The sequence below is a fragment of the Sylvia atricapilla genome, chromosome 8, assembly GCF_009819655.1.
Source record: "Sylvia atricapilla isolate bSylAtr1 chromosome 8, bSylAtr1.pri, whole genome shotgun sequence".
Taxonomy (NCBI): Eukaryota; Metazoa; Chordata; class Aves; order Passeriformes; family Sylviidae; genus Sylvia; species Sylvia atricapilla.
The window spans coordinates 9,382,058-9,394,675 of record NC_089147.1 but is presented as its reverse complement, the minus strand read 5'-3'; the positions used below and the strand labels follow the sequence as shown (position 1 = coordinate 9,394,675).

Below are 12,618 nucleotides of genomic sequence, written 5' to 3'. Positions count from 1 at the left end.
ATCAGATAGTCCCTTTTGGTCTTTAATGTGTCAGTTCCAGGATACAAAGAGATCATGTGGAAGAGATGCAAGGGGATTCAGACTTAAAAACAAAGCTCTGAAGTTTAGAGATACATGATTAACTCTTGTGCCAAGGTAAACTTATTCATTGTGACCTTTGGTGACACTTTGGTGACATTATCTGCTTCATTGGGCAAACCACCAGTACAGCTGTTTCATGATACACCTGGTTCCAAACAAGCAGTTGTATGTTCAGTTTTGTTGTCAACTTCATTGACACAATGGGTGGGTTTGGATTCTGAATGCTGGAAGATGTGATGGTAGGAATCAGACTCTTGAATACTCACAGTAATGAAGCAGCGTGGGAACATTTTATTATCCAGTGTCTGAATATTTCTCAGTCCCATTTTGTGCCATAACGAACCAAGTTATGAAGCAGTTGGAATGTTTGTGGTGATGTGACACTGAATCTCAGTTCAGACTGGATTCTCTGCCTGCAAATGGATAGTTGGAAGCTGGTCAAAAGTCACTCTGTAGCAGGAATATAGCCTTGCTTAGGGACCTGGCAGATGGTGATTGTTATATATAGCTTTAAAATTACTGGAGTTAAAAGAAAATTATATTTTATTACTAATTTCCATTTTTTACTGCTACTAGAAGACAGCGGTTTTCTTGTAGTTCTTGTGGCAATTTCATTTTATATCTGTTGAAGCAAAAGAAACAATTCTAGACCCAGCATAGGAGTAGAGGAATAGAAACATAATTTTTCTTCAGAACCTGAATTAATTTTAATTGGGATAGTTGGTTTTTGCATCTCATATTTTGCAAATGAATATGTTAAGCCTTTGTTCTTAAATGATTTTTTTTCCATTTAGTGTATATATGTGCTTTCTCATGCATTTGTACACACCAGCAAGTGGCTGCTGAGGCATAATTCCTACAGCTGAAGCAGCTGTAAGTGCTTTCCTAACTAGCAAATGCTGCATAACAGGGCAGAAGACTTCAAGGATTCTCCAGTCTTTTTTTTTTTTTAATTACTAATGTGCATATCACCATGTGTGAGGATGTCACACAGAATAAATCTTGAGTCTGTTTTAGCTGATACATACAGTCTTTGAAATGGTATCTTTTTCTTTCATGGTAAGAGCACAATCATATTGGTGTTTTCACAATTCTGTTTCAGATGAGAAGAAGCAGATGGTTGCAAATGTTGAGAAACAGCTTGAAGAAGCGAGGGAACTGGTATGTTCTGACTTTTCATATGTTAACTGCAAATTCCTAACAAAAATAATAGGATCATTGATAGTAACATTTAACACCCATGCTGTAAAAATACTTAATGACATATTAGAAAATGAAATAATCATCTTGAAATAGTTCCTATTTGAGAATATGAAATACAAGAAGAGTGTATTTTTTTAAAATCCTGTGTTAAGTGGTGCAAGATTTTTGCTACTGCTATAAATCAATAAAAAGTTACAGACTCAGAGTTGTGGATTAGGTCTTTTACTTTAGGAATGGAATTAAATATTTATGCGTCATGACTTTATTTTTGGCTTGTGAGACCCAAGCACCTACTTAATTTCATCTATCAGAATGTCTTGTAGAGCAATAGATCTTTTTTTCCATTTTAGCAAGTAAGAAATAAAGGTGAGGTCAAAGGGGCCATGGCAGTGGTCTGAGAGAAGAGTCTGATCAGAGAAGAGTGTAGGTGTTAACCAAGCATTAGTGTGTGTTCACAGTGACAAAAAAACCCAGTATGTGATGAGCAACATGTGTTAAGCAACTGTGACTCTTCTTTTGTTTATTTTGTTTCCATTACAGCCTGTCGTGTCTTCCATGTAGGAGGAGTGTTAGAGTAAAGTTTTATAGATGTGGAGTGACTGAGCAGAGAGGTGTTGGTGACAGCTGAGATTGTCTTTTTTCCAAGTGGCCAATAGTTCCTTATCTGAAGTTGCTTTTGTTTGTTGCTTGCAAATGAGTTTGGTTTATCTAATGTCACAAATGTACTCTGAGTGTTAGGATAGGGAAAGAAATTAGCTTTTCTACCCTAGAATTTCTTATAATGGAAAGAACTTGAATCAATTATTGGGCTACTAACTAAACAATACAATTATTTTTTGAAGTGGCATAGGAAGAAAAAAGTGGTGCTTTTGGTTTAAAAATAGAATTAGTCTTGTAGACCACAGTGTTGGAATAGCATCCAGTAAAGCTGGATCTTGGGGTGACGTCCTGGAGTTTTGCTTTGTGAGGATGACAAGGCACCTGACCTCTCTGTTTTAGTATTCCCAGTGAGAAACATGGTAAAATTACTATCTCATCTCATGAGGATGTTCTGATGATACATTAAGGCCTTTTGGGCACTTTCATATTCAAATAGCTGCAAAAAGTAGAAATCTAGAGATGTTTTTTCAGCTTGCTTTCACTACAAGTTGCAAAAGACAGAGCAGTACAGAGAAGCTCCACTGTGGGTGATCATTCAAATTTGGTTTTCTACTCTGAGTAGATTGGAAGGAGCAGAAATTGAGTTAATGGCTTCTTACTTCTCCCCTTATGTCAGAAAAAGATAATCTAAATTTGGATTTATTACAAGATTAAAAAATAAATCCAATATCTGTATTTTTATCTTAATGATGATCTTCATTTAATGTACTGGCTTTTCTTTCACACTTTTGTTTGAGGTCTTTAGATTCAATTATTAGCTTTAAGCAGTTACCCAACATGTTTGTGATTAATGTCAAGGCTTGGGTTTAGAAATCAATTTGAACAAGCCTTCTAATAAAAGAACTGATTAAGAAGATCCTCTTTGAAACTAGAGGCTACAGTAGAAAATCAAAATTGCTGCTGATAGTTTTCATACATTGGTTTGTTTCATTTTCATGTGTAGTCAAAGCTGGGATTAGCTGATTTTGGTTTATTTCCTGCTTGGCTAGGAAATAACACTCTTATGTATTATAAATATTATTCTAGAGATAATTTATTTGTATTCACTAACCAGTGATGGTTTTAAAACACTGTCTGCTTTGTTTGGGTAAAATCACTGGTGTAATTGATTTGATGTATGTGCAAAACTGACATGAAAACTTTCAGACTCCAAGGCTTCCTTTTTCAAGCCAGAGCTGTGGAGTAAGAGATCTCTGGAGAGAAATCCTGTTGTTCTACATCCAGTGTGGTGTATGTGATTGTTATTTTTATCAGGTTTTTAAGAAAGATGATTGTTGAGCTAACCTTGGGGAAATTCTTGGAGTATAAAATCTAGCACGTACTAGAAGAGTTGTGTATTTTTGAGTGAAATTCTACTTTTAAGAAGACAAAACCCTCTTTCTCTGTTATTTGGCTTTATCTTTGCTGAAGGATGCATCAAAAAATTGTTGTGTTGCAAATGCTGGGTTATTCCTGTCTTGTGTTTATAAGCTTAGATCTCTATTTTAGTTTCAGGGCTTTAGAATCAGAATAAAATAGTGAAACTTAAAAGTATCTTAAAATTTTAGCAGCTGATTCCAGAATCCAGAGCAGATTCATATGGAGAAGTTGCTGTGGGAGGGAGAGACTTGTTTTGGAGTAGACAATATCAGCCATACTACTTTGTTATATTTTTGAATGGAAGTATGAAGAGCTGCTCTGCTTTTGCTTGTTTATGAAAACTATGATTTTATCAATAATCAATTCTATCAATAATATGATTTTATCAATAATCAATTTGATCGATTATATGAGTTCTGAAAATGGAGATGCATGAAATTAGGTTACATTTAGGTTCACACTTGCTTGGACCACTGTTTTCTGCATGGTTTCTCATGGAAATTTCTCAGCCCAGCCACAAAATACACTCATTTAATTTCATGATGAAAAAACATTGGTGAATCTTGGTCAGCCTAAATATGCTTCATTGCTGTTCTTTGGGCATGACACTCTCTAATATTGACTCTCTAGAACAAATATTTTAGATTTCATGGACCACAGTCTGATTGTTGGTGCAAATTCTGGATTTGCTGGTAGATGTTTTTGTTCTTATATAATAGACAAGAATTGAGACTTCATTAAAATTTCCCCACCTTACACATATATATGAGAGCAATGTTTATAGAACATTTGAGATCAAATATATTAAGATGAAATTGATAAGAAATAAGCTATTAATTCCAGCTATTGGTTTAATTTATAATATCCCTTTGGAAAGTTAAGCCTGAGCTAAAGAACTGGGTAGAATTAGAAATTGCTTTGTGTGTTTCAATTCATTAGTGACTATTTAATTAAAGGCTGCTTTATAGTTTGTTATTGAATATCATTTTGTATAATCAGAGTAGATCAGGCAAAATGACTTTTGAGTATCTGGCAATTCCATTGATTAAATTCAGAAGCTTTTCTTATGATATGAGGATGAAATTTCAAAGTATAAACAAGTGATTACATGGGAATAAATTCTAGCAGTCCCTTGTGAAGACCTGCAACCAGTAGCCTGTGACTCTAATTGAAAAGCATTTCTGCTCCTATGCCATATTGCTCAACCAAGATCAGTAGGAGGTGAGTAAATATTGTTTCAGGTGCCTTCAGCGACCAAGGAGAGGAATTCTGTTTTTTAATTAAATTAGAAAGATTTTAAAAGGCAGCTATGGGATTCTTCTGCTGTTCAACATAGAATTCCTGAACAGACAGCACCATATAAAGCAGGTAAATTTGTTCTTGCTTTAGTTAGCCTTTTGATTTATATACCTCCTCTTTGTTTTCACTTGTCAGCTTGAGCAGATGGAACTTGAAGTTCGAGAGATCCCACCTCAAAGCCGAGGGATGTACAGCAGTCGAATGAGAAGCTACAAACAAGAAATGGGAAAACTTGAAGCTGATTTTGTGAGTTTTTAACATATTACATAAGAAAGGAATCTCTAAGAATTTTTAAAATAAGACAAAAATAAAACAATGCAGTTTTTTAGGCAAATTAGAGGGCATTTTGATTAGTGTGAGAGATGAGTTCTGCATGTGTCTTGCTATGGATGTGGGCAGATAAAAACCAAACTGGGGAAGAGAAGCTTTTCTTTCAGCAGCAGTCCCATACCAATATTCCAGTTGCTAACCTCCTGTTCCTTTACCCTGGAACTCTGTTGTTTCTCTGTCATTAAACATTGGGAGTGTATATTATGTATGCAAAATAGTCAGCTTTTAATCCTATTTCTCAAGGAATGACAGCTTGTAGTAATGTGGGCAGTAACATGAAAAGCAGTGTAATGTCTAATCTGTAGAATTTTTGAATATAGTGTATCTCATGTGCACTTCATTTGTTAGTCACTGTGTTTTCTTTTCCATTGCACTTAGATTCTTCTTGGCCTTTGTACAAATTGGTTATAAATGCTACATCTTTTTGGTAATGGATGCAGACTAACAAGATTCCCTTGTCTAGCAGCTTCTGCTACAGTTATCAGTCCTTTTTTTTGTGACTGGGATTTGCATTGAATAGATTTACATAGAGACAAAACTGTTTCCTGTAAAATCCTGAAAAAGTTCAAAGGGATTGCAAAGTGTAGGAAAATGCTATGTTAATTGGCAGCAGCTCAGTTCCTCCGGGCTAGGGAGAAAGAAATAACTAGTGGCAGTATTTTCCATTCGCTGGAGAACTGTGAATTTCCTCAGGTTGCTGGCAGCAGTTTAATCCTTCAGGGAAGGGGAGTCAATGTTTATACCTGCAGCCAAGAAATCCAGCTGACTGTCACTCCTCTGTGCTTCTGCCAAGTTGAGCAGTTGCACAGAAATGCATGAGAAGATGGCTGCCGTTTGTAAAGTTTGAGGAATGTTAGAATAAAAAGACTTGCATCAAAATTTTGAGGCAGCCTCATCTGTTGCCCTGTAGGAATTGTGTGTGGCCAAACAGGGACTTCCCAGAGAGAGCAATTTCTGGTCCAATTGTGAATGCTGTTTATCTTCTCAGATGTGTGAGAATTTGCTGTCAGCATATTTGTTCCTGGCCTATATGTAGGTAGATGGCAGAATTCATACTTTCATATTCCCAGGCAAGTGAAACTGAGAGAGTTCAGAACTGAACACTATATGGAAGAGGAGAAATGAGTGCAAGGAAATGCATTATAGCACTGGGAGTTACTTGATCACAAGAACATAAGTTTGTGCTCAGAGTGAAAAGCAAAAACAACATGAAAAAGAAGAAGGAACAGATCATAATAATGGGTAGAAACAACAGCTCCAAACCCAAGGATCTTCAGCAGAAGATCAAGGAAAGAAAATGATGTGAAGGATGGAGCAAAGTGCTGGAAGAAAACAACTGTGCTTGAAAAAGTCTCACTTATGTAGCACATAGTGGTATTACAACTAAATGCCTTACGTAGTTCCAGTTTCTCAGTGCTAATATTTTTCTAATTTTGTACGTAAGGATTTTTTAAAGACTTTTTTATTATTATTATCCAGGCAAACAGCAACTTGTTGGAAACTATAGAACAAAATTAATTACAAAATTTACTTACCTCAGTATACAGTCTTTTTCATTAAGTTCTGTATTTCAAAGGTAAAGTGAATGCAGAACCAGCACTAGTAGTTTTACTTTATATTCATTGATAACATGAGAATTGATTTTGTCAGTATTTGAATGCCTTTATAGCATCTGAAAATTTGCCTTCACCCAAACAGTTATGAAAAAAGCAGCATAGCAACATGTATAAAGCTAGGAGAAGGAAACGTGGTTTGTGGACTGTTTGCTTGTCCATTCTTTACTGGCAGGATGGACAACATTGAAGTTTATTTTTGACATTTAATATGTAACTGGTGAGTTTATTTTATCTTGAGCAGTGTGTGTAATAATGACAAAATGCCACCACTGTAATATTATTTATTAAGTGCTGTGGCATCTTTGTGAATATGTAGGAGGTTTTTTCCCATACACTTTACTATGTTGTATATTCTGAAAAATAAAAATTCAAGCTCTGTTGAGCTATACTTAGAAAAGTTACTCCAAATATGGCTTTTCATCTCTAACTTTGTAATCAAGTAGGAAAAAAGTTACAAATAGGAGATGTATTTCCTCTCATTTGTAATCCTTGTTGGTTGGAGACCTGCTGTTAGGTGTCAGTGCTCTGCCCTCCAGGAGGGGGTGAAGGCAAAGGCCCTGTCTTAGCCCTCTCTCTTGGAAGGGAATGGTGATAATGAAAAAAAAGAATAGCACAATTTTGTCTTTGAAAGTACTCAGGAAGCATAGCACTGTGAATACTGATGGGGAAAATGAACAGAGCGAGCACTGCACCTCAGCTTTAGGCAGGAGTGGTTTCTGATGCTCACCTCAGTGCTCTGCAGTCCTCCCTGGGGAGAAATACCAGAACTGGGCCAGCATGAAGTGATGCCTCTCCGCAGAAAAGCTGCGCACATCTCAAAAAGCCAACTTCCAGGCTTGCAATAAATGTACCAAAACAGAGTGAAACTGTTTGATAAGCCTTATGCTGTCTTTTTTCACTTGCACGTGTAAATCTTGGCTTTATGATCTCATTTCCAAGAGCACATCCCAGGCCCTGATTCCTGGGCGGGTGGTTGGTCCCGGTTGGGTCGGGGAAGGTGCGGTGGGACCTGCGGGGCTGCGGAGCGCTCAGCGCGCTGCTGGCTCTATCTTGTGGCCCCGAGTGGAGTTGCACATCGCAGTCTTGTGCTTTTCCGGGCTTGGGACCATCTGTAAAAGAGTCTCCGAAGCTTCAAACGATCTTCCTATCAGAAGTCTTTTCCCTGCATCTGCTGATGCACCATTATACGGTTTAAACTTGTAAATATTATTTTATTTTTTTCTGGCTATTTCAGATGTAAGTTACTTCCTGCTCGAAGTAAGTTCTGATGGCAAAAAACAGTATTTTAAGTATATGGATTATAGGTGTTGCTTATTCATACAAATAAAGCATTTCATGTTAATTGTTATCTAAAAGTAGACAGTTACCTTTAAATAGTGGGGATATACAGTAGTAAAAGGCTTCCAGATTTTATAAACATTACTTTGAGCTAAATCTATCCCAGGCCATGTGAAAATGTGACTCTATAAACCTAGCAAATATGTGGTTATTTCCTAGCACTTGTATCCATCCCCAGGGTTCTATGTACTGGCTCAATGTCAGGGCACTGTAACACAGAGAAAAACAAAGGCAGGCATTTATTTTCCTGAAAAGCTTAATGCTGATATATAAGGCATTCAAATAGTTGAGGAAATGTAAAAATCTTGTAAGACCACATTATACAGTAACATTTGTGTAACAAAATGAATATTGCACAATCAGTGTTGAAAATGAGATGAGCATATTGAGAAAGAAGAAATAGCCATCAGATAAAGGAGGCAACCTAGGAACTGTTCCTATTCTGTCAGCAGCACAGAGGTAAATCTTGCAGGTAGCATTTGTTATCAGTTCAGGAGAGTGCTTATTCCTTTTAAATCCTCAGAACTGGTACTGATTTTGGTAATTCTGACTTTCAGAATAACCTTTAAAAGAAAAAGAAAGAGGGAGGTGGGGCAAATCTGCAGATACATACATTGTACAAAACTTCAGTAAACATTTAAACATTTTTGGCATTTAATGATAGCTTCAGTCAATAGTATGTATTCAGAATTTATACCTCCTGCAGGTTCTGTTTAAGATCATTGTTAAAATTTCAGCTGCTGTTAAGCTTTAAAAACAATTAGGGAGATAACCAATGGAAATTCATTGGATAAAGTCAGCTCTCTTGTATGACTCTCAAATATCACCTGATTCCAGAAGCTCACCTGAACAATTCATACAGGTGTGTCTGTTATATTCTGGCTGTTTTTTGCAAATACCACTACCTCCATTCAGGTTCAGTCACCTACCCAGACAAATCATATGGCTGTAAGCTTAATGAGCACCATTTGTCAAATGGCAAGTTGCTGGCTGTATCTTTATGACCAGTCTTTCCTATTTCTCCAGTTCGAGCTAAAACTTAGAGACTACACTGTTGCTGCTGGGTTATTTTGATTTATAGAGCAAATATTGCAATAGTATTTTGTACTTAGAAAATTGTGAGCCATGTATGGGACTGCTTGTATGTATATCTTAATTGTTGTATCCTAACAGTGTTCTTAAAAACAGGGAATCCATCATGTTAAAATGTCATGTGTGCACAAGAACCTTGCCTGTGTAGGTACAGGTGCCTTTAGTGAAACCTGATCTGTTGACACATTTAAAACTTCTGAAATCAGATTAGTTTTCACTATGTGAATAGTACAGCTCTTTTGAACAGGCTGTGGAAGATTTGTTTTAATACACACAAGATTGAACTAAGTTTCAGAAGAAAGAATTTGAATTATCTGGCCATGTACTTTGGTAATCTAATTTTGAAAAAGCATATTGTGAACAAAAGTTCCTTCAGTGCCATTTTTAGATATTGTCACCTTCTTGAGATAAGTAATCACTCCTCTACACTCTACTCAAACTGCTCCTTACAGAGGCACTGTTTGTTTTCCTCTGTTACTTTTCTAATAACTTCTGATATGATATTTATCTGCCTGGCTGTGGCTGAGCATTAGACTGGCTTCTTTTTTATAGAGGCTAACTCCACATTGTCTTCAGCTTGTTTTCACTTGTGTCCTTGCCCTGGTGGGTTTGTGGTAGAAAAGAAAAAGTTGGAGGCATTTGACCTTTTGCAATTACTTGATTTATAATACTGCTATTTTTAATGGGGAAGTGATACAGGAAAAAATGTTTTGTTTTTTGGTTTTTTTTTTTTTTTTTTTCCCAATATTTAAGGCCTAAACTGGTGAAATATTAGGAAGTGGTATAACTTAGCACCCCTGTAGAAAATTTGCTCTAAGTTACTTATGTCTTAAATTTCTTTATATTGTTTTGTGTGGAAGTATGAAGATGCAATTTACTAGTGATGAGATGCTTTTCTATGGAGGAAAGTATGAAAGATGGGAGTAAATTTATTTCATAACAAAATTTACTAGGGATTAGATGCTTTTCTACGGAAGAAAGTGTGAAAGATTGGAGTTAACATGCTTAATTTGTAATTAACCTAAAGGGTTATGATCATCTTAGCTGGGATTCCTGAGACACCAGACCAATGAAGCACACCTTACCTCCTGTGCTTTGTAATTCTGTAGGTATTGCTTACAAAGAATTATCCCATGTTTGACCGATAAGTGTGAGTTATGCATCTCATAACTCAATGTATGGAGAGATAATGTGCTGGGTGAGGGCAGCAAATTTTTAATATCAATAAAGATAATGCCTTAGCTAGATTCTTCTCTCAACCAACTCCCCCTTGACCCTCACAGGAAATTCTGTCTCCTCTGTTAACACGTGGGACTATGACTGGTGACTTTTGTGATGTCTCTTTGTTGGTCCATCAGCAAGTTGTGGTGGAGCTGATGCACATGATTTTAAGAAAAACCTTTTTGTGTAGCTTAGACCTGGCTGACTGATTACAAATAAAGGTGTTTTCAGGAAGTGATTTAGTGAGTCTGATAACTCCTGTGTGTGGCTGGGGGCTGTGAATGGAAGGTGTATGACTCACACAGGGCGCTGTAAGCATTCATGCCTCTTTCCTTTCTCCCTTCACACACAAAATGTTTCTCTACTAAATTAAGCTGAAAAGTGGTCTGTGGCAGAACGAGATCTTTCTGTAGAATGTGTTTTAAGAAACGTAGTAGAAATGCAGCATGATATCAGCTCTGCCTTTTTCACTAGACAGTCTTTCTCACCTGATAGTTTGTGGACACGTTCAGATTTCAGCCCTCATCAGCCTTTCCCAAGTGGAGAACTGCGATTTCTCTGTTTACCATGGCATTTGTTCTTATGTTAAAACTTCCACTTCTCAAAATAGTAGAATTAAGTATGTTTGCTGTTCTTTCTAAAAGAGAGTGGAAGAAGCCACACTGACGAAAAATTACTTCAAACCAGCTGTTGAGTAGTGACTTGATATACAAAAGGTGAATGCTGCTTTTGGGGAGTGGGGTGGGTCACAAGGGGGAGGGTTTTATTGTTTCCATCTTTCAGTGATTTCTTATTCTACTCAAGTGATACTCCCCTACCTGTCGTGCAAAAAGAAGCAGCTGTCGCTGTCCTGCTTTTGGTAGCAGCAGTAATAAAAGTCCTGTAGTTGAACGTGGGTGTAGGGGGCAATGATGAATGAGGAAAACAGAGTGTACCTCACGCTCACTTCGTTGTATTGCTCACCTGCACTCATTTAAGTAGAAGTGTGAAGTTTGATTTTGTTTCTGTCACGAGCTAGAAACATAAAGACTAAAAAAAACACAAAACACCACAACTAAAAAAAACCCCCCAAAAAACTCAACCAAACAACAACAAAAAAAAATCAGACAAACCGGGCAAAACCCGCACCATTTAAACGCCTTTGCTTTTCAGGCTGGAACTCTACTCTCAAGTTCCTTAATGTGTTACTACGTTTTTACTTTTTACTTTTTTTCTTTTACTTTTTTTTTTTTCCTTTTGCTCCAGCTAGAGCGAGGCTAGTTTGCATTTCAGCGCTGAATAGCTGAATACGTGCTACTAATAAACCATAAAAAATAGAGAGAAGGTTCGTTTGGAGCCGGGCGGGATCCGCTCCCGGTGTTGTCCCGGTGTGCTGCCCGCGGAGTGACGCTGGGTGGCGCTGTTTGTTTGCAAAGCGAACGGCGCTCCCCCTCCGCCTTTATTTTTTTTTTTTTTTTCCCTCCGTTTCTTTTTTTTTTTTTTTGCTTTGGTAGTAACTGAAATTACTGTTTCATGAATAAAATATTTCTGGTGGGATTTGCATTTCTATATTGGCTGAAGATACTGTGTTGAATGTTTTATTAACCAGCCCAGTGCAACTGTCAGCCTATTAAAGAGATCCAATGGACCCTGTTTAGCTAAATAAACTAAATAAATCCAATTCGTCAAATTGTGTTCCTGGCTGTTTATTTTCCATTCTTTTGATGTACAGTTTATTTTAAGTTAAAGCCACATAGATTTAAAAATTAATGTGAAAATAGGATGTAGTGTTTGAAACATGAGAAGACTAATTGCCATGGTCAAAAATAGCTTCCCTTTATAGTGAAGTTACCATCTGGTAAATGGTGAACTTTTTCTTTGTGACTGATTAACTGTCCCATGTCAAAAATTAGTTGGCAAACGAGTGGTTAATAGCTTTTTTTTGCCAGCTTGGTTTTGTTGCTTCCACGAAGAGAAACTTGAAATATAAGCACTGCTGTTAAAAATAGTTATTTCTACCCAACTTCAAGAGGCTTGTTCTTTATCTTGATATTTTCTCAATCAGAATTCAAGGGGAAAATTTTATATGGTCATTACATATTAAATGCTTGTTGAAATTCTCATTGCATCATAAGCGAATATTGGAGTGTAAAAAAACCCTCTTTGCATAACTGACTACATTGCATGTCTGGTTGTCAAACAGTTGTCAAACATTACAAATACTAGCATTCATTATAGCCTGCTAGTACTAGTAGTATTTTAGTTACCTTGTTTCTGCTGAAAACCTTTGCCACAGAGTAGCAGGAGACAGACTGTAGATTTATGGTAATGTTAACAGGATAGCAGAATTTTTTCTGTGCCAGTTGCAAATTCTTGTAAATGCAAATACATTCTAGATTTGTTAATAAGAGATGAAGAAACAGTGATGGATGTATTTGCT

General features: G+C 36.7%; 1 protein-coding gene across 4 annotated transcripts in view; it reads left to right on the top strand.

Moving 5' to 3' along the window:
* VTI1A (vesicle transport through interaction with t-SNAREs 1A) overlaps positions 1-12,618 on the top strand; it is a 256,201-nt gene that overhangs the window by 5,801 nt on the left and 237,782 nt on the right. For all 4 annotated transcript variants that reach the window (XM_066323581.1, XM_066323580.1, XM_066323583.1 and 1 more), the window contains exons 2-3: positions 1,184-1,242; positions 4,738-4,848. In XM_066323581.1, the coding sequence (XP_066179678.1) occupies positions 1,184-1,242; positions 4,738-4,848 (170 nt within the window). The remainder of the gene's footprint in view (positions 1-1,183; positions 1,243-4,737; positions 4,849-12,618) is intronic.